Source organism: Mytilus galloprovincialis, chromosome 1, assembly GCF_965363235.1.
Source record: "Mytilus galloprovincialis chromosome 1, xbMytGall1.hap1.1, whole genome shotgun sequence".
NCBI lineage: Eukaryota > Metazoa > Mollusca > Bivalvia > Mytilida > Mytilidae > Mytilus > Mytilus galloprovincialis.
Window position 1 is genome coordinate 15,347,828 of NC_134838.1, and position 25,042 is coordinate 15,372,869.

Here is a 25,042-nt window from a genome sequence, read left to right on the forward strand (position 1 = left end):
TATATATCTCCCACTTGATACGATATTCCCGTGCTTGCATTTCCTATCATGATTTTCTTGATAGAGGGTTGCTGCTCACAAGGAAGCTATTAAACCAAGAGTTCCAAATGGTGAAGTTTAAATCATCCCTTCTTAAATTTTACGGACGCCATCACGAGTTGGTTTACCGTTAAGGAACAACCGTTTCACAAATGATATCGGATATGTTCCTTACGTCGTAACTACAATGCCCTTCCTTTTCATGAATGTGACCTACGGAATTATACTATTTACCGGATTTGTTATCACATAAGCAACACGACGGGTGCCACATGTGGAGCAGGATCTGCTTACCCTTCCGGAGCAACTGAGATCACCCCTAGTTTTTTGGTGGGGTTCGTGTTGTTTATTCTTTAGTTTTCTATGTTGTGCCATGTGTGCTGTTGTTTGTTTGTCTTTTTCATTTTTAGCCATGACGTTGTCAGTTTGTTTTAGATATATTAGTTTGACTGTCCCTTTGGTATCTTTCGTCCCTCTTTTATAAAAAGTGAAATATGGAAAATTGTATGTCAAAGTCATATGAAACGACTTTTTTGTAATTATAATGTTGTAGAAATTTTTGAACAAATGCATGCATACATACTAAATTAAGTCCTGTATGCACCATTTTTTTTTACATTTATCACGAATCCATAGTGTATTATCGACAACTAACATTTCATTTAATCCTTTTTGATCGCAAGCTCATTAACTTTCGATATTGTTGTTGAAGTTTTACCGGATTGTGAAATTGATTAACATAAACAATCAACACAGAGCCCGTGGAAAACTTTAAAAAAACAAGTGTATTATTAGAGCCATGATAATTTTTTATATGTTTTCTATGAGTTTCAATTTGTTATTTTAACTTTACTCAACAGTAACTATACGATATTGTGTATATAAGTTTTTAAGCATCAGTTATTACTTTATACATCACCTCCATGTTTGTTTGTATTCATACAGCACGGTTTTTCCATTGCGATTGCGCTGTGTAGATGTCTAAGTTCTAACGAAAATTCACGAAGTTAATGTCACTTCATACGAGAATATATCGGCAAAGAAAATAACTCAATAGTAGTAAAATTATGAAGATTTAAAAGTAGAATGGCTATTCTTTTACAAGAAAGTACACTTGTTTTTATATTAAAACTAAGCCAAGTATATAAAACATATTCACATTTTTGTATTTGAAAATGCTTTGACTTTTAGAATATTTTGTACACCCTACCACTTTAAAAAGAATAACCCTGCGCACTCAGTCGTGAGTTTCTATCAAAATCAATTATTAAAAACATAAAAAATATACTTGATAATACAATGAAATATTAGCTGGTGGTCATTCTATGATAATATTTATGAATTTCAATATAAGACAGTTTGTATGAAATAAGTAACTTTATGATTGTCTGCGATGAGTTAGATATCATATACAGTGGGCATTACTTTATGATTGTCGTAATCGGCTTGGAGATTGTGACCCAGTAGATCCACTTTCCTCTTTTTCTTCTAATGATTTTGTCATTCTTGCTACTAGATGTTCGCTTGGTGTTTCTCCTATCGACTGTGGCGTTTCAGATGAGGACCTCAGAATGCTAATTTGGGGTGCTCGGGTCGTTTTGGACCGATTACTCTGTTCGGCTTTGGAATCATTTTGTTCTCCTGCATAACGCTCTGTTTCAACTGAGAAGTGTCGCATTTGTTTTGTTAGAGGAGCTCTTATTCTTGATGATTTATTGTCAAAGAGATCTTTTGTTCCTAGATTATTTGATGACGACCTCAAGAATGACACTGTTTTATCCATGTTTAGACTTGCTGAAGTTTCGTTGTTATATCCAACTTCTTTTGTTATCTGATGTTGGATGTCTTGGGATGCTCTAAGGACACCAGGTTGATTCTCTGCCATCCCTTCCTTGCGTAGTCTTTCGTAACAAAACGACGATGTCCTTTTTTCCGTAGTATTATTTCTTTTCATTTCTTGCAATCGAACTAACACAGGCTCATTTCTAATGTTAGAAACAGAGTGATTGAGATTTTCAATAGAAGGCCTACGCTCCAAGATCTCATCAAGACAATCTTGTATTATGTCCTTTGTGCTTTGAGATAAATTTTCTAGTGTATAAGGACAGCCATTTAAAGCACATGGCTTGCAGTTATCGATGAATTCCGAAAGAAGTTGCTGACGTTGGTCTTTAAACGCTTGTCCCACTAAAATCTCAAATACTAAGAGACCAAAAGCATAAATGTCCGCACATGCAACATACAGATCTCCATTTAGAACTTCTGGACTGAGGTAAACGAAGTCTCCCGCAAGTACTCTATCCTTATCTACTGGTAATGGAGCAACCCTTGGTTGGCATGCTCCACAGAGTTTAACAACATGATTGTCGTCGATCTAAAAGGGAACAATATACCTGGGTTATTTTACAATGACTATTACTATTGGAGACATGCGGTATTGTTTTATCATAGGTATCAGCATCTAAATCAAGTAGATTTTGTCATTTAACATGTAACAATCGAAAAACAATAACTTTATTATAACCTAATGAGGTTTTTATTCTTTTATATGAGTGGTACAAATTAAAAGGTAACCACACATTTCTTGTATATTCGTTTCGCTGAAAAGATCAAAGTCGGAAAGTTATCTAGAAATAATGAATACCAAAGAATCTATATGAAAGTCTTAAAACACTTGTCAAGAATTTTTCACATTTGATTAAAATCATATTAACCACTTTATAATATAGTATATATTACCGTTGAATGCAATTTTGACACTATATTGAAATTTATACATGTTCTTGAAAAAAAGTGTTTGTGACCGAATGAATACAAGTGAGAGATTTAGTTAGCTATGAAACCAGGTTTAATCCACCATTTTTCTGCATAAGAAAATGCCTGTACTAAGTGAGGAATATGACAGTTTTTATCTGTTCGTTCGATGTGTAATCTAATATTTTGATTTTGCCTTTTGATTGGAAACTTTCTGTTTGAATTTTTATCGGAGTTCAGTATTTTTGTAATTTCATAATGCATATTTTTTTTCAACACACTGTTTATTTTAGTTAAGAATGTATTTCTTATATATATTTTTTGATAAACGGTCTTTTCAAAATTTATTTAATTTAAAAAAAAAACATTATTTTTTTGTGCTTTTGTTTTGTTTAAGACATATATAGTTTAATCATCTGTTTTTATAGTGTTACAACTTCAAAGTGCCCGCTTGCATAATAGGTGTAAATGTAAATTTTAGTTAATATTTCACGATACGTTTTTAGGAAATTATCCTTGTCTGAATTTAATTTATGTGAATTTGGCCGTACTCCATTTTGATACTTTTGACGGTGTGGGACACATAAACTATTGTAAAATTAAAGCTGTTGTTTGAAAAACTCCCTAAAGCCTATAGTATTAGTTTTATATCAATTTACCGATGATACTGATAATATTCGAAAGACAGTGTTAAACAGAACAGCGTTTTTGAAAATAGAAACTGTTGATACTCATTTCAGGAAAATAATAGTATTTTATTTACCTGGCTTTGTGTGAGTACCCTATTAGACGAAGCGCTTTGATTGAATGCATTAATATGATACACGCATATCGTTTTTCTATCCTGTTTATGAATAACTGTCATATGTTTATTCATGCCACCATCTTACATTGATTTCTAAGACGTAGTGATAAACTATTTGTATCAAATAAAACTTATATCGATTAGTATTATAATTAGACGTTTGTTACTGTTACCATTGTCAGACATGATCAACACTAAGTATACAAAATAACTTATATCTTAATTATGCATATTTACCGCAATTGTATTCTGATTCAGTTCCATATGGACCATTTTCTTTCTGTGTATGTATTCAAGGCCGTATAGAACTTCGTGTAATATTCTTGGTACATCTTCCTTAAAATTCATAAATTTGCTTCTTATGAACCGACTTACAGGTCTAAGATGTCCATGAAACACAAAAGCTGGTGTTGGGTGATCTGAGTTCTGGATTCCTAACAATTCCGCAACATTTTCGTTCTTCAAAAGCCTGAAATCAGTTAATAATAAACATCCTAGATGTTAAAGTAATAAAAAAAAAAATTTTTCTTTACTGTCAATTAATAAAGATTATAAAAATTTTATATTTTCAATAATCTGGTTTAATTCAATCAAATATTTGTGTGGGTGCGTGGGTGTTGCAGCCTGTAGCTCATTGCCATATTCGGCATAGCCATAGAGGGCGCTTGTAGCTTGAATCAGAATTTTGGAATTCCCGTATCAGCTTGAATTAGAATTTTGGAATTCCCGTATCGGGCACTTGTTAATTTGCTGTCGGCTAGAAAGCAGGTGTTACACAAATTAGTTAAACTTTTTAAAAGAAAAAGAAAAGATGCCAAACAAGAGAAATGCCATAGGATCGCAATCAAGGGCCATGGGAAAGAAGAGTAGAGCGGCTAGCAGGACAGGAGGACAGAGAGGGCAGGACGAAGAAATCCCCCAAAAGAAGGACGGAGCTGGCCGGAAAAGAACTGCCAAGAAAACACAAGGGGCCGGACAAGTGGCAGAAGGACCGGTGAAAACTACTGATTTCTCATCAGGTAATGAGTCGGAGGAGACTGCACGAGCGTTACCCGCTTTAAAGCACGACCCGTTACACCAAAACTTTGAAATTGCAAATAGTTCCATTGATTTCACTCCGTCACAAGAATCTAGCATTCATGACACAGTGGGGGAACATGTGCCTTTTAAAATTAAGGAAAAAATTTGGGAGGGAAAGTTTATTGAGCTTGCAGGTTTGGAAAATGTGGTTAGTGGTAACAGTCGGGTCTACAGATGGGTGACTCTGGGACCTCCTCCACCTCATCTTATAGAGGGGAGGCCTACACCTGCCAGCAGGTGGGGCACTAATAACTGGAGTATTGGTAATACGAGTGTTTTCCACGGTCACTCCCCATGGTAGGTGGTGTTGTAACTGTGTTTAACTACCAAGGGTTTTATGACACTATGTCAACATATGTCAGCTGATAGCCATTGTGTATAGGTAATCGGTAGTCACCCTGGCGCCTCAACAAAATATTATAGAAAACTCTGTAGCCAAAGTAATGCCACAAAGTAAAAATGTATATACTAGTAATGAAAATGTAAATACAAGTTGTTGTTATAAAATGTATGTTTATTTCAAAGGATTGTTTTTGTATAAGTTGTAAATGAAATACAGAGGATGGAACATCTACACAAATGAGTGTAATATACAGAAAGTCTGTAGTATTTTAATTTTGGTATTCGTGAATTATAATTAACAACAGACAAAGACAACTCTAGATTAATTGTTAACATAGTTTAGAAAATACGTCAACAACTCTTGATCATTGTTCTTCCTCTCATTGCTATTCGTTCAGTACTGATATAGGGTCTTCTTATATGAGTATTGCAATTAATCATTTTTAAATAAGAAATATTTCTCCCTTTATTTGTTTGGCTATACTTTGTTTGAATTTACGACTACTTGTATAAGATAAAATAGGATATATGTTTAAAGCAAACTGATTTGTATATATTTTTTTGCAGGAATTTGGTAGTTTGACGTGAGACAGTATATATAACTGTTACGAATTTACTGTTTAAGAATATTATAATATTTCTACAGTTAAATATTTTCCGATATCTCTCTATATGAGTATCAAATTTAATTTTTTTATCGTTGAAAACTGTATCTAAAAGCATCCCTTCATCCTTGGTTATTAGCAGACTTGGGGTCAATTACATTGGAATGTAATTAATTAAATTACACATTACATTGCAAAAATGGTCAATTACACTAATTACACATTACACAGTTTTTGAAATGTAATTAATTAAATTACAATTACTTTACTAAAGTAATTAATTAAATTACACATTACATTTCATCATGATATTTTTTAACAATATTTTACATGTTTATATAATGCATGTGTAAAATATTCATGTAAGCACAGTTTAAGCGTTGCACTTGATAATCATTTAAAATAGTTATTTTAATGTTTTGTCAATTAGTCTGAATCTTCTAGTCTGAAAACAGCCATTGAAAATAGTCTTACACAGGAGCTAATGTTGTGCAAGATATTGCTTGATCAGGACACGGAAGTTTTATGATTAGAAGATCATTATATTCATAGAAGAGGGAATTTGTTCCTATTAACTTGCCAATACATCAAGGGGTATTTTGGCATCTCAGAAATGAACTCATTTGAATTAAACATAATATGAATAAAGAATTTATAAATGAATTTAAAATATTTTTTTATTTTACTTTAAAAATATTAAAAAGTGTGCTTGTCACAATAATTTTTAGTACAAACAATGTGTATAATGTCTAAATATTAGCAATATTTTGCTAATTAGATAAAATATCTGTAATAGTGGCATTGCCCCTGGACATTTTAATCTGATGAATTGCTGTTTGTTTTTACAGCTGTTAATTTTAAGTTCTATAATCCTTTTGTGTATACTAATTTGACAAAATGATTGTATGTAGTGATTTTAAATTCTAAATGAACTGTCTCAGAAAGATGTGACACATTTTATTGTTTTTGTTTAACAAGGTGTTTATTACTTATCAATCTATTTAGTTAAAGATCTCTCTTAAAAACTGAACAAGTATAATTATCACATTTTTTAAATTATAAGACTATTCAAAAAAAATCTGTAGGTCAAATAAATGATATAAAAACTTCAGAATAAATTACAGACTTCTTACATCAAAAAAGCATTGATATTAATATTTGAAAAATATATATAATTTTACAATTTATATGATTAAACACAAATCCTTAACTGTAACACAATAAAAGTACATGTAATTGAAATGTAATTCAAAAGTAATTGAGCATTACATGCTTTTTTCAATGTAATTAATTAAATTACCATTACATGTAATTAAAAAAATGCTCAATTACACATTACATTCAATTACATGGAAAATTGTAATGCATTACACTTAATTACCATTACATTTTTAATTACCCCATCCCTGGTTATTAGACGCTTTACCTGTATAATTGTTGCTAGGGTGCTTTCTTCGAGGTCCGCGTTGGGAGTATAAATAGTGGGTAGCTACTCAGTTCAAGTTGTCATTTGATACGGAGACGTTGCAAGGAGAAGAGCAGAAAGTTAAAACAGTTAATTGTTTAAGACGAGTAGCAGGATAAGTCAAACAAAGTGGAGTGTTTGAAACCTGCTGAGAAGATATAGATAGTTTAGGTTCCGTAGAAGTTGTATAAACAGGGTTAGTGCTAAGGTTTTGCGTTCCACATCTCACACTATTGCAGTGAGTGTTTGCTGTTAAACCATACCTTAATGCTACCCTGTTCCAACAGTTTCATAAATATATTTTAATATTAAAGTTTCATACGTCGAAAGTTTACAACAGTTGGAATAGTTTCCATACATTCGTTTTGATACGTTTCAGCCCGTTTGATACATTTAGGTTCAGCCCCGTTTTATACATTTATGTTTCAGCCCGTTTGATCATTTCGGTTCACCTCCGTTTTATGCATTTAGGTTTCAGCCTGTTTGATACATTAAGGCTTAGCCCAGTTTTATACATTTAGGTGTTCAGACAATAGTTCCATACATTTAGGTTTCAGACCAGTTCCAAACATTTAGGTTTCAGACCAGTTCCAAACATTAATTTTTATAAATTTCCTGTTTACAAAAGTTTGATTTTTTCGAAAAACTAAGGATTTTTTTTTATCTCAGGCATAGATTACCTTAGCCGTATTTGGCACAACTTTTTGCAATTTTGGATCCTCAATGCTCTTCAACTTTGTACTTGTTTGGCTTTATAAATATTTTGATATGAGCGTCACTGATGAGTCTTATGTAGACGAAACGCGCGTCTGGCGTACTAAATTATAATCCTGGTACCTTTGATAACTATTTAGGTTTCAGACCAGTTCCAAATATTTAGGTTTCAGACTATAGTTTCAAACAGTTGGTTTAAACAGTATCGGACAGAAAGGGTTTTATACAGTTTTAATTCAACAGGTTCGGGTTAGATGTTGAAATTCGTTTGATGTAGTATAGTATTTGTTTCATATTTGATAGTGATAGTGTAAACCTTTTATTGACTTTAGAACTTTTGAATTGCTTTTCAAATCACAGGAAACTGGTACGAACCAGAGGATGAAAATATCTAAACGTCCCCGCCCGGTTACACGATACATTACCATACATACACATGTATACTATTCAAAATATTGGTAAAGTCAAAAGTTTGTGCCTTTGATAAAATTGACTTTCTGATTAGTTTTGTGCAACTATGTTAATGATTACCTTAATTTAGCCACTTCTGAATCTGTATTTTCTATTCTGGCATTTGTTAGATATATCCTTATAGTTACTGGTTCTTCTTTGTTGTTAGCCATAAGAATACCATTCTGTTGTGCCGACCATAGACTTCTAGGAATAACCTTCTGGTTCCATGTTGCTGTAGATGATGCAATACTTTCAAGCATTTGAGAAACATCAAACGGCACTGATGATCGTCCTTCTCCAAGTGTTCTACTAATTATTTGAATGTCATCAACACCAAAGTCATTTACAAAAATGTAACCTTCACCATAGTCCGTTACCGTTCGCTTTAGATGCTCTAAGTTCTCCATCATCCGTTCATACACTTCACGAGACGATGAACCCTCCTTTCGGCACATGGAAATGTGATCCATATTTTTCTGGTTTGTTTCCACCATGGCTGGAATTTTCCTCTCGATATCCTTAAGAAAGTCTTTTGGTTCTTTCATAAATTCACTTATTACTGTTCTAAGATGATCCTCCTGTTTATCATTTAAGAAATTATCTAGAGTCTTTTCCGACCTCCTTTTTGCCCAAGTTATTGGATCCCGACGATACTCTTTGAGTTTCCCTTCATTATAATTTTCAAAGAAAATATGGGTAACCCTTTTTCCAGCCTTTCCAAATGGTTTGAACATTCTGTTAACAAGTTTAACCGGAAGTGCTAATTTTGACATTTGCATTTGAACGGCACCGATTGGAATAGAGTATCTTCTGCCTTGTTTTACTTTCGGATTGATTGAATCTTCAGATGTTATGCTTCCTGCGTCTGACTGCAGGTCATCTTCAATAACTTGTAGTTCATCTTCCAGAATATTTAACCTAAATTGAATAGATCGTTCGACATTTTCTCTGACTTTTTTAATTTTTCCTTGTTCGTCTTCCCAGTTCTCTAGTTCTCTTGAAATCCTGGCGACTGTCAAATCTTCCATGTTTGCCTTTAATTCCTCGAAGTTTTTGAAAAATTCAATATCTGGCAATTCATTTTCAATCCAAGAAGTGATTGCCATTCGAGTTTTTGGCAACTGCAAGTATGTACCAAATTCTTCGCAAATTTCATCAGTTTCTTCTTGTATTTGCTTTCTGAGTTCGTTTATAGTAAGCTCAGATTTCATTTTAAGAGTGTTAAGCTTATCCCAAACACTTCTCATCTTTGTTTCTAAGTCTTTTTCGGAATTGTCAATTCTATGTACTATTGTTTTCAAATGGTGAACGCTTCTCTTCAAAACAGTTTCAAGCCATCTAAATGATATAAAAGAAGCAATTTTATTCAGTCGTTAATGAATGGTCTTATCTGTATGACTACAATTCTGAGAAAAGTTAAGAGTAAACAGTTCATAGTAGAATTACTGTATTACATCATTTCTGCCTAAATTACATATATTACTTATAATGCACCATCATCAAAATTTGGGAAAGTTTGTTTTTGAAATGTCTAGATTCTGGTTTAAACCAGATTCACAAAAAGTTATAATGGGAACATACAAAACATCAATTTATGACAATACACACTGGCTCAAGGAGCAAGTTGTGCAAAAATGGTTTGATGCACGACAATTTGCTTTTATCAGTGACACACACAAATGAAAATGATAACTACTATTACAGCACTTTAAATAAACTTTTCATATATCAGTGTAGAGTTTTAGATTTGTTTGATGCATGTATATCAGTAGCGGGTATTATAAATTGGTCCACTTTATCAACCTTTAAAAACTATGCCAATGATTAGGATCATAATACTTGATACTGTGAATTCATTTATTTTCGTGAGTACCAATGTTCGTGGATTAATGAACACTTGCATATTCGTGGATACTTGATTCGTGGTTTTGGCAAAGTCTGCACACTTTTCTGTAGAAAATTTATATTTCGTTGAACATTTAAATTCGTGGTTCCCCTGTACCCACGAAATCCACGAATATAAAAAAATATATGTATATTCGTTCAAAATGATACTCCATTGTTTAATGAAATGAAGTGAAATACCAAAGTACTCACTTATAGGTAGAAAGAACACGGATATCCATTGCTTTATTGTACACGTTTCTGATATTATCAAGAAGTTGTTTGTAATTGTCAACGATGAAGTCTGGGTCAATGTCGCACTCCATCTTTGCTTTGAAGGCAGAAAACTTCATCAGTTGCGATTCTTTCATATTCGGCCATATTGATTTCAGTCTGTTATATGCATGACTAAATACTGTCTCAGTTTGATCTTCTGCGATAAGATCCCAAAAATTACAAACAAAAAGAGCACACGTGGATTCAAATGGTAACATTCCCCTCTCTGTCTTCTGCTTTTCTGTCTCCAAAATTACTTTTAAAAGTCCTATAAGCTGTCGAATGAAAACAAAATAATTCTCATAAAACTTTCTTGGTTTATACTCTAGAGATATTTTGCTAGATGTTTTTCATACTTTCTTGTGTTTAAAACTTTGACTCAATTTTTACTGATATCATGCATATTTTTATGTTTTTATGTTAATACATTTTAACTTTGATACGTATGTTGTTAAACCCTATACAGTGAACTTAGAGGTTCCAAAGATCTTAATGTCACATTTTTACCAGTAGCAGTCGTATTGTTCTGATTACGGACTCGACTGTTATATATTTTAAAATTGACTAAATGATGACGAAGGCAAAGTGTAGCCCAGTAGGCACAGTCGATTGTAAGGCGACCTTTTCTTTAAAGTTTACAAACGATCAAACTGTTCCTTTGTTTTACCAGGTGGTTTAAAAAAAATCCTACCCTGTCTTCATCAACTCCTCCAGCATTATCAGACTTGATGGCATACAGAAATCCATTTATCGGATTCTCATTAACAAAGTCTACGATAACTTTGTCCATTTCATCATTTTCTCCTATTCCTGGTGAGTCAACAACAACAAGTCCACACTGAAAGTAAATCATAATAATAAAGGATTTGTTTAGACCGGGAGTAAGGTACTTTGCAAATAAAAGCAATGACTATTGTTTATGGTGTAACATTATCATTGTTTCCCCTCAAGTTAAAACTTTGCTATCAGAAAGCTAAAACAACAGTTACAAGTAAAATATAATTTAGGTACTATAACAAGAAGTCAACAGTTTTTGGTCAGGATCAGTTATAATTAAGTATATACCAGAAATAAATAGCATTGAAATTTAGTAACAACGAAATAATTAATATTAACAAATATGTCTTATAAGTCTAGCTTGTTCAGATAAACTTTCCATCCTGTTTACTAGTTCTCATACATATAAATTTAGTCCGTTATTTAATTGTATTGCATGTTCAGATCAGATATATTAATCAAGATAAACACCATTAATTTACAACATCTGACTCTGTTAAAAAAGTTTGTTTCCCTTGAGTTAAAACGTTACTGTCAGAAAGCTTATACACCAGTTATGAGTAAAATATAGTTTAGATACTATAACAAGAAACCAACAGTTTTTTGGTCATGTACAGTTATAATGTTTGATTCATGATATATAAATGTTCATTACCTCTAGAATTTTAGCTGGTACATAAATTTTAACTTCTTTGATTGGGGTTGCCAATTCCCGTTCAGATTCATCTTCAATAAATACAAATGGCTTCAGCTTTTTACATATTTCGCCGGGTGGTATGTTTCTAATTTTCTCAACTTTTCCATTCTTATATATTATTTTGGCTCGTCGTTGTTTATAATAACAAATTCGAGTAATTACAGATGTGCAGCTTCCAAAAAAAGTAGGAACCACTTCTTCGCCAAACATCAAATTCAAAATACTGGATTTGCCAGCGGAGGTTTCACCTGCAAATATATACTTTAAAGTGTAAATCATTGATAAATATAGATTCTTACATTGATACCAGTGGCTTATCGGATTTATCCAATCTCGATAGTTAAATTATCAATTTTAAAGTCCGAGCCTCGGTGAGGACTTTAAAATTTATAATTTAACTGTCGAAATTGGATAAATCCGATAATCCCCGATTAACTATGTAAGAATATGTTTCTCTACTGAACTTTGTTGAACGAAAATCCCCTTCGAGTGCCTTTCGCATTCTACGAAGTTGTCAATTTCATTAACACCAGGGTCGAGTTCAATATCGTAGCAGCTACGTAGCGGCTACGTAGCTGCTAACAATATTTATGTTACAACTAGTCTATAGCTACACGTTCAATAGTCAAAATCTATATAGCACTACGTAGCTGCTACGATATTGAACGCAGCCCTGCTAGAATATTTTGATTCATCCAGTTGTCTAAAAAGGTTATGACCCTCAAAATCATCCAATGATCTTTTGAGATCACCAGCAACCACACGTTGATTAATTTTTTTTATACAATGGTTTCGGAAACGGATAAATTTTCATAGAATTAGAGAAAACTGTGTTCTCACCTATACGTGCAAACAGTTTTAATCAATATAATATTTAATGAAAAGTAAGATGGAAATGTTCTTTTTCTTTCATCTAAATAAAGCATACCCGACGAATTAAAAGCAATAGAGGAATGTGTCCTTTTCTTTTTGAAACAAGAAGAAATATATGCGACAACATCACACTATGATAGACTTGTGATAATACATATGTTTACATGTAACTGGAGAAGACTTGAAATCATATACAAGATTGATAATTCAAATCGAATACAACATAAAATTGAGAATGGAAATGGGGAATGTGTCAAAGAGACAACAATCCGACTATAGAACAGACAACAGAAGAAAGTCATTTATAGGTCTTCAATGCAGCGAGAAACTCCTGCATCCGGAGGTGTCCTTCAGCTGACCCCTTAACAAATATATATACTAGTTCAATGATAATGGACGTCATACTAAACTCTGAATTACACACAAGAAACTAAAAATCATTCAAGACTAACAAAGGCCAGAGGCTCCTGACTTGGAACAGGCGCAAAAATGCGCAATATGTTTTGAGAGATTGCATTAATATGATAAATAATTTCTTATAATTTTTACGGTTGAAATCATAATCTTTAGATATATTTTTTTTTACATTGCCTTCAGGTAAAAAAAAAAGTTTTGTTCATTTTATCAATGAAATTAGATCTTCTTTACTGGGTCATATAGAATAGAGATATCATGAATCTAACCAAGTAGCAAAATAATATAGCAACTTTCACTGTCACTCTTTTCATAATCATTTTTGTCATTTTGGTACATATATCATTGATAATAATGGTGTGGTTTTTATATTTTATATTATATTTTAAGTTTAATTTGATATAAATACAAACCAGAAACTACGATAGTACAGTCGTCACGCTTTAAAGCTTCTAACTTATTGTTGATATCTAGATCTAAGTTTTGTATGGTTCCTTCTGATTTAAGGAAACCTTTGATAACAGCACTTCCACGCCTCGATAACCCGTCTTTAGAACGTTCTGCGGGAACAGGGCCTAGTCTGTCTCTGGTGTCCGTCAGAAGTTTTAACAGTTTCTCTCTTTTCTTTCTATTTTCTGTTCTCATAGACACCATTGAGTTCCCAACCTGAAGAAAAATTTAAAATTACATCATTGTAATCAAAACAGTAGTAAACATATGTTAATAGCAAAACAACAAGACCAGGAAATAATAAATCAATTAAGGGAGTACTAGAGGGAAAAAACAAGAGATTCTTCGACTATTTTTTCACAACCTATTGAGACACTATAAATATAAAAAGATATACGTCGCTTCTGTTTAGGATACGAGGAATGATAAATAGATCTTGATTTTCCATTTAACATTCAAATAGAGAATATCAAATTGTACGATGATTTATATTATTTTCTAAAGTAACAATAGGTGACTCTTTTACGAAGGTCAATATACAAATAAATAATTAAATACTTTACAAAGTAAGTTTTAGAGTATCAGTTTACTTTTCTCAATCTTCATTCTAAAGACTAGATAGAATTAATTTAGATTTTGTACGAGAAAGGGTACGTCCCAGCTCACTGTAGGCAAATTCATTTATCCAAATAAAAAATACAAGGCGGACATGTTTGACCATGTTTGATATCTTAAGGGGTCATATGAGAAATTGTTTTATTCCTACACAATCTATTTAGGAGTTAACTGTATAATATTTTAAGTTCCGACGGCACCTATTGGTGATCCGCGATAGCAGAGCTAGTAAACGGGTTTTTGTGACCATCAAATCACCAATTGATGCCGTCGAAATACAACATGGTTATCTCCATTATAATGAAACTGACAGAAAACAACGTCAAATCATACATATAAAACCTGGCACACGTCGTCTGTGGTTGCGAGTACGTGTTTGTCAAAATTGGTGACGTCATCCAATCAAGATGAACATTACAAACGATGTCGCTTTATACATGTTAGAATGATAATAGATGTAGATGGAAGTATGTGAATAAAATAGTATATATGTATGGTTTACTATAACCCTTTGTACTTAAACTTATAAATTTAAGACCGTATGAGTTATACAAATAAAATATTCCTCTTTCAAACAAGGAAGCAAATTTTATGATTGTCTTTGATGTTATTTCGCCTTTCGTGCTTATTTACGTTGTTTTGAATACAAATAATTTGTTTAATAATACAATGTATAACCAACAAAGGATGATAAAAAAGATGGGTTCACAATCAACAAAACTCAATGTAAAAATACACACTTTATAACCATTAATGTAATGATAAAATAAGAGGGAAACAGTTTTGCAATGTTACTGCATCATATACAATAAATGAATGAATCATGTCTGGTACAACATGTAACTTATATGATAATACAGGAACAATTCAGAACCGACAAATTGTTAAATTGTTTGGGGATAAACATGATAATAAATAAAGATTTCCGACTTTTCACTACAATACAAAAAAAAAAAAAATATTCTTTTAATAATTATTTCCTAAATTGAATAAGAGAGAGATCATGATTTGAAAAAACTTCTATATATGCTTGATTTGCTCAGTTTTACTCTTAGATAGAGTTGAAATTATACCAAAAATAATTAAGCTGTTGCATGGCTTCATGGCAATTATGATATAAATATTTAAAAAATAGTGAAGATACCACACTATCAAAGTATTGTTCTTTAACTGTCAATGTTCAACATATATATACTAGTCAACACAAGACACGATACAAGGCAATATATTTTCCATAATTTGATATAATGTGCACTGTAACAAGGTTATAATTGTCCAATTGGTCTAATATTTACAGAGAGTTATTTACTTACAAAAAGCTTTGAATTAAGGCAAATATGCAATTTTTGTTATTTCAAAAATCAAATTTTTTTCCAAATATTCAAAACCGATATTGTACCTTAAAACTTTAAATATTAACATGGGTCTGCTAACGTCTTTGCAGATATTTGAATACTTAGTTCTTATCTTCGAAATTAATACCGATTGTGTCATCATTTTCCGCCTGATAAATTTGACCTCTGTGTTCAATAACGCGTTATTTTCTCACTTTCCTATTTGGTCTAATATATTTAATCGTATGCTTTGTTTTAAAAATGAATTATTTTCTTTAGACAATTTAAAAGTTTTTCCTATCTTTTAATATGTTTTTGATAAATTGGAGCTCAACTTGTGTGTTGTTACTTTTGGTCTTCATTATTGTTCTGACAAACACTCGTAGACTGTAGAAATTTCTTATTTAATATAGTTGCATGTGGAGATACATTGATCACAAGTATACAATTTTTCCATTTTATCAAAAGTAGATATAGAACATTAAATGACTAACACTACGAATCGTCTATAATGTTAGGTCTAGTCTGTTGATATAAACAAAATCAATATTTGTGAAGACATGTGAATATAATTTTGAGAAGTCGTTTTATATCTTTTTATCAACTACATGTACTTCTTAAACTGTTGTTCTTCATATTCGTGTGTAGTAGAGCCATGCATTATCAAACTGCGCCCCTTTCCAAATCTATGAAATTCATTTAAAAAATACCTCAACCAGTAAGTTAGCATTCAGGCTTAAAAGATTTCTACAATTTTATCCACAAATTATGTTACGGGACTTTCCCTTTTTATTTGAAGGAAAATACATGAAATACCTTAAACAATAACGAAATTTTACGCCCTTCCAGTTAATGAATAATCAAGTATAATAAAAAAATATTTCTATTGATAGGAAATGTTAAGTTTGAACCTAATTAGTGTTTAATTAGAATAAGAGTTCTAATTTGTTTGGCATATTTTGATATATATGAGTGGCTTTGTTAATATCAAAACGTATCGGTTCAGTAATAGTCAAAATTGGTGCAGAGGTTGAAATATAATCAGTCCGTCGATTTCGAATTAACACAACCTATAAAATAAAACCTGAAGGTTGATAGACAATGTTCAATAGAAATGAAAAGATATTTTTAGCATTTCAAAAAATAAGAACATCGCCGTACAAGGTGAAAAATTTTATTCAGTTAATTGCACGATTAACAGATCTTTATGTGGAACTACTATTACTTCTTTGTACATTTCATACCGTTTTGTATTAAAAAATATTTCCCATTAGGCAAACTTATTAATTTTAATATTTTGATTGTTTGGTGAAATACAATCAATAAGAAATGAAATGAAATGAAATGTTTCTTTCTAAACGGAAAATTATCAACGTTCCAATAATTCTTGATTTTACAAATGTATGAAATTTGAGAATTTAAAATCAAATGTGTTGTAATCCTTTCAAATCTAAGATTGAGATGGTTTTAAAATCTATTCTAGATCATAGCAGGATACATATGCTAATCACAAATATTAATAGTATCTATTTTTGAATAGTTTTGAAAGATTGCCTAGTCTATCATTTATTCGTTATTTAAGGTGTGACTATAACATGTCTATAAGATATTTACAATAAGCGTATGCCGAACCAACTTCGAACAACAACGAATGAGGAAAAGTAAAATTCACAAACATACTGAACTCTTGAGGAAAATTCAATAGCTCAAACACATCAAACATAAGGACAACAATTGTTATATACCTGACTTGGTACAGGGATTTTCCTATGTAAAAAGGTGGATTAATCCTGGTTTCATAGTTAGCAAAACCTTTAACTTGTATGACAGACGCACCAAATTCCAATATATTGACAACGAAGTGTGAACAAAAGACAGTTAGAATTAAAGGGGGCAATCTCAAAATGATATTTTTGTAATAACAAATGTAGTATAAAACTGTTTCGGCATTTTTTTCTGACGTTGATGCCTTCAAAGTGTTCTTGTGACTATAAAATTAATATGTGTACCAATAACGTGATAGTGGATAAAACTGTACTGAAATATATATTACTAGTGTTTCTGTTAATATTAAAAGTTTTCGGTACAATAATAGTCAAAATTGCTGAAGTTGTTGAAATATTCTGTTCGTCAATTTACAATTAACACAACATATAAAATAAGACCTGCAGGTTAATAGACAATGCATGATCAAGTAGAAATAGAAAGATATTCTGAGCATTTCAAGAAAATATAACATAGACATAAGAAGATGTGGTATGAGTGCAGCTCCCCATCCATGCCACAATTTATCAAATTAAATTATTATAGTTCAAATTACGGTCTTCAACATGAAGCCTTGGCCCACGCCGAACAGCAAGCTATAAATGGCTCCAAAAAATATTTGTGTAAAACCGTTCAAACGGGAAACCAAACCGTATATTCTATATAAAAAACAGGAAAAGAGAAACACTTATGAACCACATCAACAAACGACAACTACTAAACATCAGATTCCCCACTGTATAAGTGAAAGTTGCCATTAATTTCATTTTATATCGAAATTTATAAATTTTATATAGTTCTTTTTCACGAGTGACAGATCTTATATATGTGGAAGTACAAGATTCAAACTATAATATGTTCTTTGGGTATTTATACATTTTGTATAAACTCTCACTTTTCAAAAAAGCAAACATACTAATTTTATTATTTTGATTGTGTGAGAAATACAAACCCTTTGCAATAAAACACTTTTCCAAATGTAAATTATTAACGTCCCTATAAATCTTGTTTTTAAAGATTTATCAAATTTGAACTCTTTTAAATCAAACATGTTATAATCCTTTCAATTTTAAAATAGAGGTGGTTTAAAAATCTATTTTCGAACATAACACGATACATATGCTAGTCACAAACAGTATCTCTTTCTGAATAGTGTAGAACGATTGCGTAGTTAATCATATATCTCTAGTATGTGACCATACATGTCTATAAGATAATTGGAATAAGTTAATGCCGAACCAACTCCGACTCCGATTACGAATAAGGAAAAAGTAAAATCACAAAAATATTTAACTCCGAGGAAGATTCATAACGGAAAGTCGATCTATGTTAACCAAATGACAAAATAAAAAGCTTAGAATTATCAAACGAACGGACAACAACTGTCATATGCCTGACTTGGTACAGGCATTTCCCTATGTAGACCAAACTTGGTTTTATAGATAGCTAATAAAATTGAGAATGGAAATGGGGAATGTGTCAAAGAGACAACAACCTGCCCAAATAAAAAACAACAGCAGAGGGTCACCAACAGGTCTTCAATGTAGCGAGAAAATCCCGCACCCGGAGGCGTCCTTCAGCTGGCCCCTAAACAAATATATACTAGTCCAGTGATAATGAACGCCATACTAATTTCCAAATTGTACACAAGAAACTAAAATTAAAATAATACAAGACTAACAAAGGCCAGAGGCTCCTGACTTGGGACAGGCGCAAAAATGCGGCGGAGTTAAACATGTTTGTGAGAAACCTCTCTCTTGTAAGACAGTCGCATAACATTGCATTATATTGACAATGATGAGTGAACAAAGACAGTTAGAATTAAGAATCAATCTCAAAATGATATTTTTGTAATAACAAATATGGTATAAAACTATTTCGTCATTTGTTTATAACGTGGATGCCTTCAAAGTGTTCTCGGGACTTTTAAGCATTTAAGTGTACCAATAACGCTTATCTACATTTTCATTTAGAAGGGAAAAAGGATGCTGTTTTCCAATTTTTTCATTTTTATTTTTAACTGTTTTATAATATCTTTCTTTTCTTCATTTATATCAAAATTCTATCATTCAGTTTTCTTTCTTAAATATTACATATTAGTGATCTTTCTGTGTAGAATATTTATAAAAGTATAAAAGTATAAACTGAAGCTAGAAAAAAGTACGGTGACCGACTACTTTTAATATATAATTGAAGATATTACTTAACGTTGGGAAAAAGTAAAATCACAAATCTCCGAGGAAAATTCAAAACGGAAAGTCCGAATTCAAATGGCAAAATCAAAAGCTCAAACACATCAAACGAATAGATAACAACTGTCATTTTCCTGACTTGGTACGGGCATTTTCTTATGTCGACAATGGTGGATTAAACCTGGTTTTATAGCTAGCTAAACCTCACACTTGTATGACAGCCGCATTAAATTCCATTATATTTGAAAGGACATGGTTTATGAATGTTAAACCAGACATGGAATATTTGTAGTTTATAATCTCAACCTCTGTAGGCCCCCGTTATTCTCGTTTTGTTAAGTTAAGTTGTAAGGTTCACCGGCAATTATGTTGTGTAGTGACCTCTGAAATTTTAACAAGCGGAATTCCAACAGTTTACATATATTAATGCCTTATCTTGATCAAAATATATATGTATAATTATGTAATTTGCTTTAGTTGTCGTTACACTCCCAATTATGCCTCTACTGAACCCTTGATCGAATAAGGAAAAAGAAACTATGTGGTAAATTTAGGTTTACAGTGTGAATGTGCAATTGCTGTAAAACATTTAGCCGTGAAGTTCTATTTAGAAACAGTTAATCAAACTAGTTCTGAATTGACAACTGTACAGAAAAAGCCTCCATTTGAAAATGATTTTGATTCGAAAATTTAAAAATATAAAACAAGAGTAATATAGAGTTAAAAACAATGTTTTCTTATCTTCATCAAACAGTTCTATTGTATAAATATTTCTGGACTATCTTGTCAATCTGCTGAAATACAAACTTATGGACAATTGGTTTACATATAAATAAATATAAGAAGATGTGGTATCAGTGCCAATGAGACAACTCTCCATCCAAGTAACAATTTATAAAAGTAAACCATTATAGATCAAGGTACAGTCTTCAATATGGTTCCTTGGCTCACACCGAACAGCAAGCTATAAAGGGCCCCCAAAATTACTGTTGTAAAACCATTCAAACCGGAAAACCAATGGTCTAATCTATATGAAATCACACAAACAAACGACAACCACTGACCAACAGGTTCCTGACCTATAGGAAAAGGTGCAAACAAATGCAGCGGGTTTACACGTTGTATGATTATCTATTTCATGTACTAGTATCCAGGATAAACAGTGCCGATGAACAAATGTTTATGACGCTTAAAAATACAACGTGTTGGAGTAAAACAATCCATTGATCCCGAACAGTTTGCCTTCTGGGAGGGGGGTTGTAACGTTATAAAAGTAAAAAAACTGTACATTTTCATATAAATCATTCTGGTCCACAGGCAACTATATATGTGATAGTAATGTGCATAATGCTTTGCTACAAAAGCAGATTATAAGTAATACTGATGTATCCGATGCATGTTTGACCAAGTAGTTAGGAGGAAAGTATTACAACGTATGAGATCATAGTGCCATTGAAAAACATTCTTTAAAACCAGACTTCATAAAAATGAAGAAAAAAAAATAATTGATTTTTATTCGTTTAAATGAAAGTGGTAAATAGTTTATACATATTTAAGACGAAGCACAAATTAATAAATACCACAGGTTATTTTTTAAACAATTCGGATGGGACAAGAAATGTAGTCTATCAGTGCAAAAAAACGTATGTTGGAATATGGGAAAATTTGTTGCAAGGTTCTTTAACGTACATAGAAATTTTGTGAATCTAGGTATATGAATGGGGATTCGACTATGACAACTTCATTTTTACAGCAGTGGTGGCAGCGTTTTTCACCATCCCGAACAGCCTAACCTACAACAAGGTTGGTAATGGCTCTGAACGAGCTTTCAGTAGCTCAAGAAATATGATATGTGCTTTGTGTCTTTTGTGTTTTGTTAAGGTTTTCTTGCGCATTGTAGCAATCTGATAAAGCCCCTTTCGACTGATTTTTATTGTTTGTTCTGATGTTAACTGTTACAATCCTGTTCCAGGTAGGAGCCAGTAAACATGTTTAGCCCACCACATTCTGTGTCTCCCTGTATGGAGTCAGGGGCCTATTATGCAGTGGTTGTCGTTTTTTGCTTTTTAAACATCATATTTGTTTTTTGTCAAATGTTTTGTTTTGTACATAAATCAGGCCGTTATTAGTTTTCTCGTTTGAGCATTTCAGGGTCTTTTATAGTCACTGTGTGTATAGAGTTTTGTTCATTGTTGAAGGCCGTATGATGATATACAGATGTTAATTTATACATCATTTGGTCTCAAGTAGAAAGTTGTCTCATTGGCAATCAAACCATATCTTCTCATTTTTATATCGATATATTATTCTTTTGTTACTGTCTTTTTGACGTTTATCCATGCCCATTCTTATTTATGTTGATGACATTTGTGATATACCTCTGGTATGAAATTAGAATTGAGAATGGAAATGGGGAATATGTCAAAGAGACAACAACCTGACCAAAGAGCAGATAACAGCCGAAGTATTTACAGTGTCATGAGGATTGTGTGAATGCATTTTGGTGTATACATATAATGATCATTATATAATTGCAAATAGAGATACCACATGACATAATTACACAGAAGATAGTTCATAATTTTATTTACAATAATCATAACTTACCACATCCTTGTAATTGGGTTCACCTTCACATTTGTTGTAGAAAAGTATAAGCCTTGTTTTCATATCTTCTATTTCGTCAAGACCGCCTAAATCTATACCCATCGTGTCAGCAATTTCAAAAATATCGCCATAGTCGTCTGCCCCTTCAATGCTCTCGCGCGAAATAGCAAATGTCTGCGCTCTCTCTGGTCCAGGTCTATACGTTTTGGTATTGTCATCATCCGGTGCCAAAGCCATTTTCCCTTCTTAATTTGTCTAAAGGAAATAAAGAAAATCCATATACATACTAGACACCCATCTTTAGTTGTATGACGACATTTTTAAAGTTCCGGGTATCGTCAAGTTTTGTGTATAGAATGTTTAAATCTTTATGCATGGTGGTTCACAAAGACGTTTGGTTTACAATTTCAAGTTTGTATTGTTGACAATTATATTATGCAAATATACCGTAGTGGCTCATTATATTTGAAGACACACATCAAGTTTATTGAATATACACACCTACATAGATTTTGATCACTTCCTAGTATTGATAGTTCTTCGGATTTATTTTACAGTCACCATAAATGAATAATTTTAACGAAAATAATTGCTGATATTTCATGACAGGGCAGAAGTTACCTAATTACTGCACATGTTTAATTGTGAATTTTATTTCAAACAAAATTATTTAAATGGCTTCTACACATGATATTTAAGAATATGATAACGTTGTCTCGTCTTTAAAAATGGTTCCATTTCGTCCTTGTAAACGACGAATAAAGAGATCTGTATAGATTTGGCGATTGTTTGTGTTTTACATGTATTTGTTTTGACGGCCAAGGCATTTTATGAAGCATATAAGGCGATTAAAATCAACTGCTACAAAATTCTTCCACTTAGGAGAATCCATCGCTAAATTTTGGATTTTTAAACATTATTTGATTATAATTTGTTGTTTGTTGTTTAAAAACTGCATATAATTTTGAAAACAATAATCTAGTTAACAAGTTTATTATCAAAATAGACAGTACAAAAGACTACACATTTTATTTAGAGATCTAAATCCTGATAAATTGAAAAAGACATACCTTAATAAGTGAAGAGTTATGAAAATTGGCTTGAAATATTCCAAGAAGGTTAGCAAATATACCGCTTTCGGAAAAGATTCTATCGATCCTAAATTAAAAATCCGTAAAATCAGGTCTTAGTTATGACATGAAATTTAAAACATAGTGACATAACAATAAACATTCATAAAATCGAAATTCCAAGAACACTGACAACAAAGAAAACAAAACGAAATCAATGGTTGAACGAATTCATGGCTTTTAACAAGCAATATCCTTGAACGAGATGAGTAACAACGGGGTTTATGGCGCGTATCTTCTCACTTTTATGGACTGATTTAAAATTTACGAGACAGAACCAAAGACAAAGCAAAGACTACAGGTGTAGAAGAATCTATGAGACGCAATGAACCCAACACCAACAACCACTCATATCAATAAACCCCCAGTAAATAAACTCATCATAGATACCAGGACTAAATATGTATAATCGCCAGACGCGCGTTTCGTCTACAAAAGACTCATCAGTGACGCTCGAATCCAAAAAAGTTAAATTAGACCGTTGTCGTTTCATTCCCTTATTTTCCCGTCGATTTCAAGATTAACCATTTATCAAAATCTTTTCTGTTATGAAACGGTATGGCATTTAACGTAATGTAGTGGACAACCAGTCACCGCGATCATTATCAATCTGTTACGCATCTAAGATACATGGCTTATCATTTACTCATGATATATCAAATACCTTTCTTATTTGTAGACGAAGACGAGCGCCTCATGGTTCGTCTACATGAGATTAACCAGTATCCCTCAATAACCTAAAAGTAGTGCAATTTCGGTGAACACATTTGAATATTGAACACTGACAACACACGATTCCTGATAATTGCTGCACAGTTTTCTTAGAATTGGCCGGTTTCTTTAGCTTTATTTAAAAGAAGTCGACATCAAAAAGGGTTAAAATAAAATGTAGGGACATGATGCATGGTATATTGTGTACATAAATATGAACACATAACTTCTTTTGAAACTAAACTATGGGGTAGGTATAATCAGCTGGATTTTCTCAACGTTATTTAAGAGTTGCCGAGGGATAATACTTTTTTCACATGCACGTGTTTATGTTTTAAACAGTTGAATGTAAGTCTCAGAGGTTTTCAACGAATTTGTATCTTTGTACATTCTGATAATACTAGAAGATATACTGAAAATGAAAATCTTCATTCTAACTCTTTATATAAAATTATTTGAAACCAATTATATATTTACCTTACAAGAAATTAATCAATCTAAACAAAATGCCTTATTCCATGATATAACACATTTAACGTATAGGGCTACACAAAAAAATGCATATCCAACCATTCCAATGTATTGTGACAAATGTTAGTATGGCTTGCATGCTTTCTTTCAATTGACTTTCAAATTAATATATATTGCCAAGCATAACGTTAAGCTTATGTAGATACAAACAAACGGCTCTTTGTCAATAAAGTATTATTTAGCATTTCTGTCATTTTTTTTTTTATTTTTGTTTAATTCTTATTTTATTTTCTCTTAAACAGATTATTGAAACTGATACCAACATCGTGAATATTAAGGACCTTCTATAAATTATAGCTAACGCTGGCAGGTACAGTAAGTTAAGACCTTATATTTAAAATGCCTTATAAATGTATTTGAACGTCTCGTTTTTCGTTGTAACAAAATACGTTATAAATCATACTTGATAATACATTATCGGGTACGTCCACACTGAATATATTCATGTTGATATAAGAAGGGAACATTTCTTTGATATTTTTTCACAATGAAATGCACTACAAAATTGATTAAAATTTTAGTGATAAATG

The 25,042-nt window shown here is 32.0% G+C and overlaps 1 protein-coding gene across 2 annotated transcripts; it reads right to left on the reverse strand.

Moving 5' to 3' along the window:
- Window positions 1-1,099: 1,099 nt before the first annotated feature.
- LOC143066841 (uncharacterized) lies at window positions 1,100-24,612 on the reverse strand. Of its 2 annotated transcripts, XM_076239664.1 has the most exons (10): window positions 24,459-24,476; window positions 23,211-23,298; window positions 22,141-22,395; window positions 13,592-13,844; window positions 11,850-12,139; window positions 11,109-11,255; window positions 10,355-10,692; window positions 8,336-9,595; window positions 3,836-4,067; window positions 1,100-2,413 (listed from the first exon to the last, which is right to left on the reverse strand). In XM_076239664.1, exons 3-10 carry the CDS (start codon window positions 22,375-22,377, stop codon window positions 1,466-1,468), a joined length of 3,705 nt encoding a protein of 1,234 aa, XP_076095779.1. In that variant the 5' UTR covers window positions 22,378-22,395; window positions 23,211-23,298; window positions 24,459-24,476; the 3' UTR covers window positions 1,100-1,465. The 2 variants fall into 2 exon arrangements, with proteins under 2 accessions (XP_076095779.1, XP_076095771.1); XM_076239656.1 differs by lacking the exon at window positions 23,211-23,298 and having other exon boundaries at window positions 24,459-24,612.
- Between the last annotated feature and the right edge of the window lie 430 nt (window positions 24,613-25,042).

Coding starts and splice junctions, on each gene's coding strand:
- LOC143066841 (XM_076239656.1), bottom strand. CDS start 22,377: ATGGCTTTGGCACCGGATGATGACAATACCAAAACGTATAGACCTGGA. Junction 13,845..22,140: donor AACCCAATTACAAGGATGTG/GTAAGTTATGAT, acceptor ATTTTTCTTCAG/GTTGGGAACTCAATGGTGTC. Junction 11,256..11,849: donor TACCAGCTAAAATTCTAGAG/GTAATGAACATT, acceptor ATTTACTTTCAG/TGTGGACTTGTTGTTGTTGA.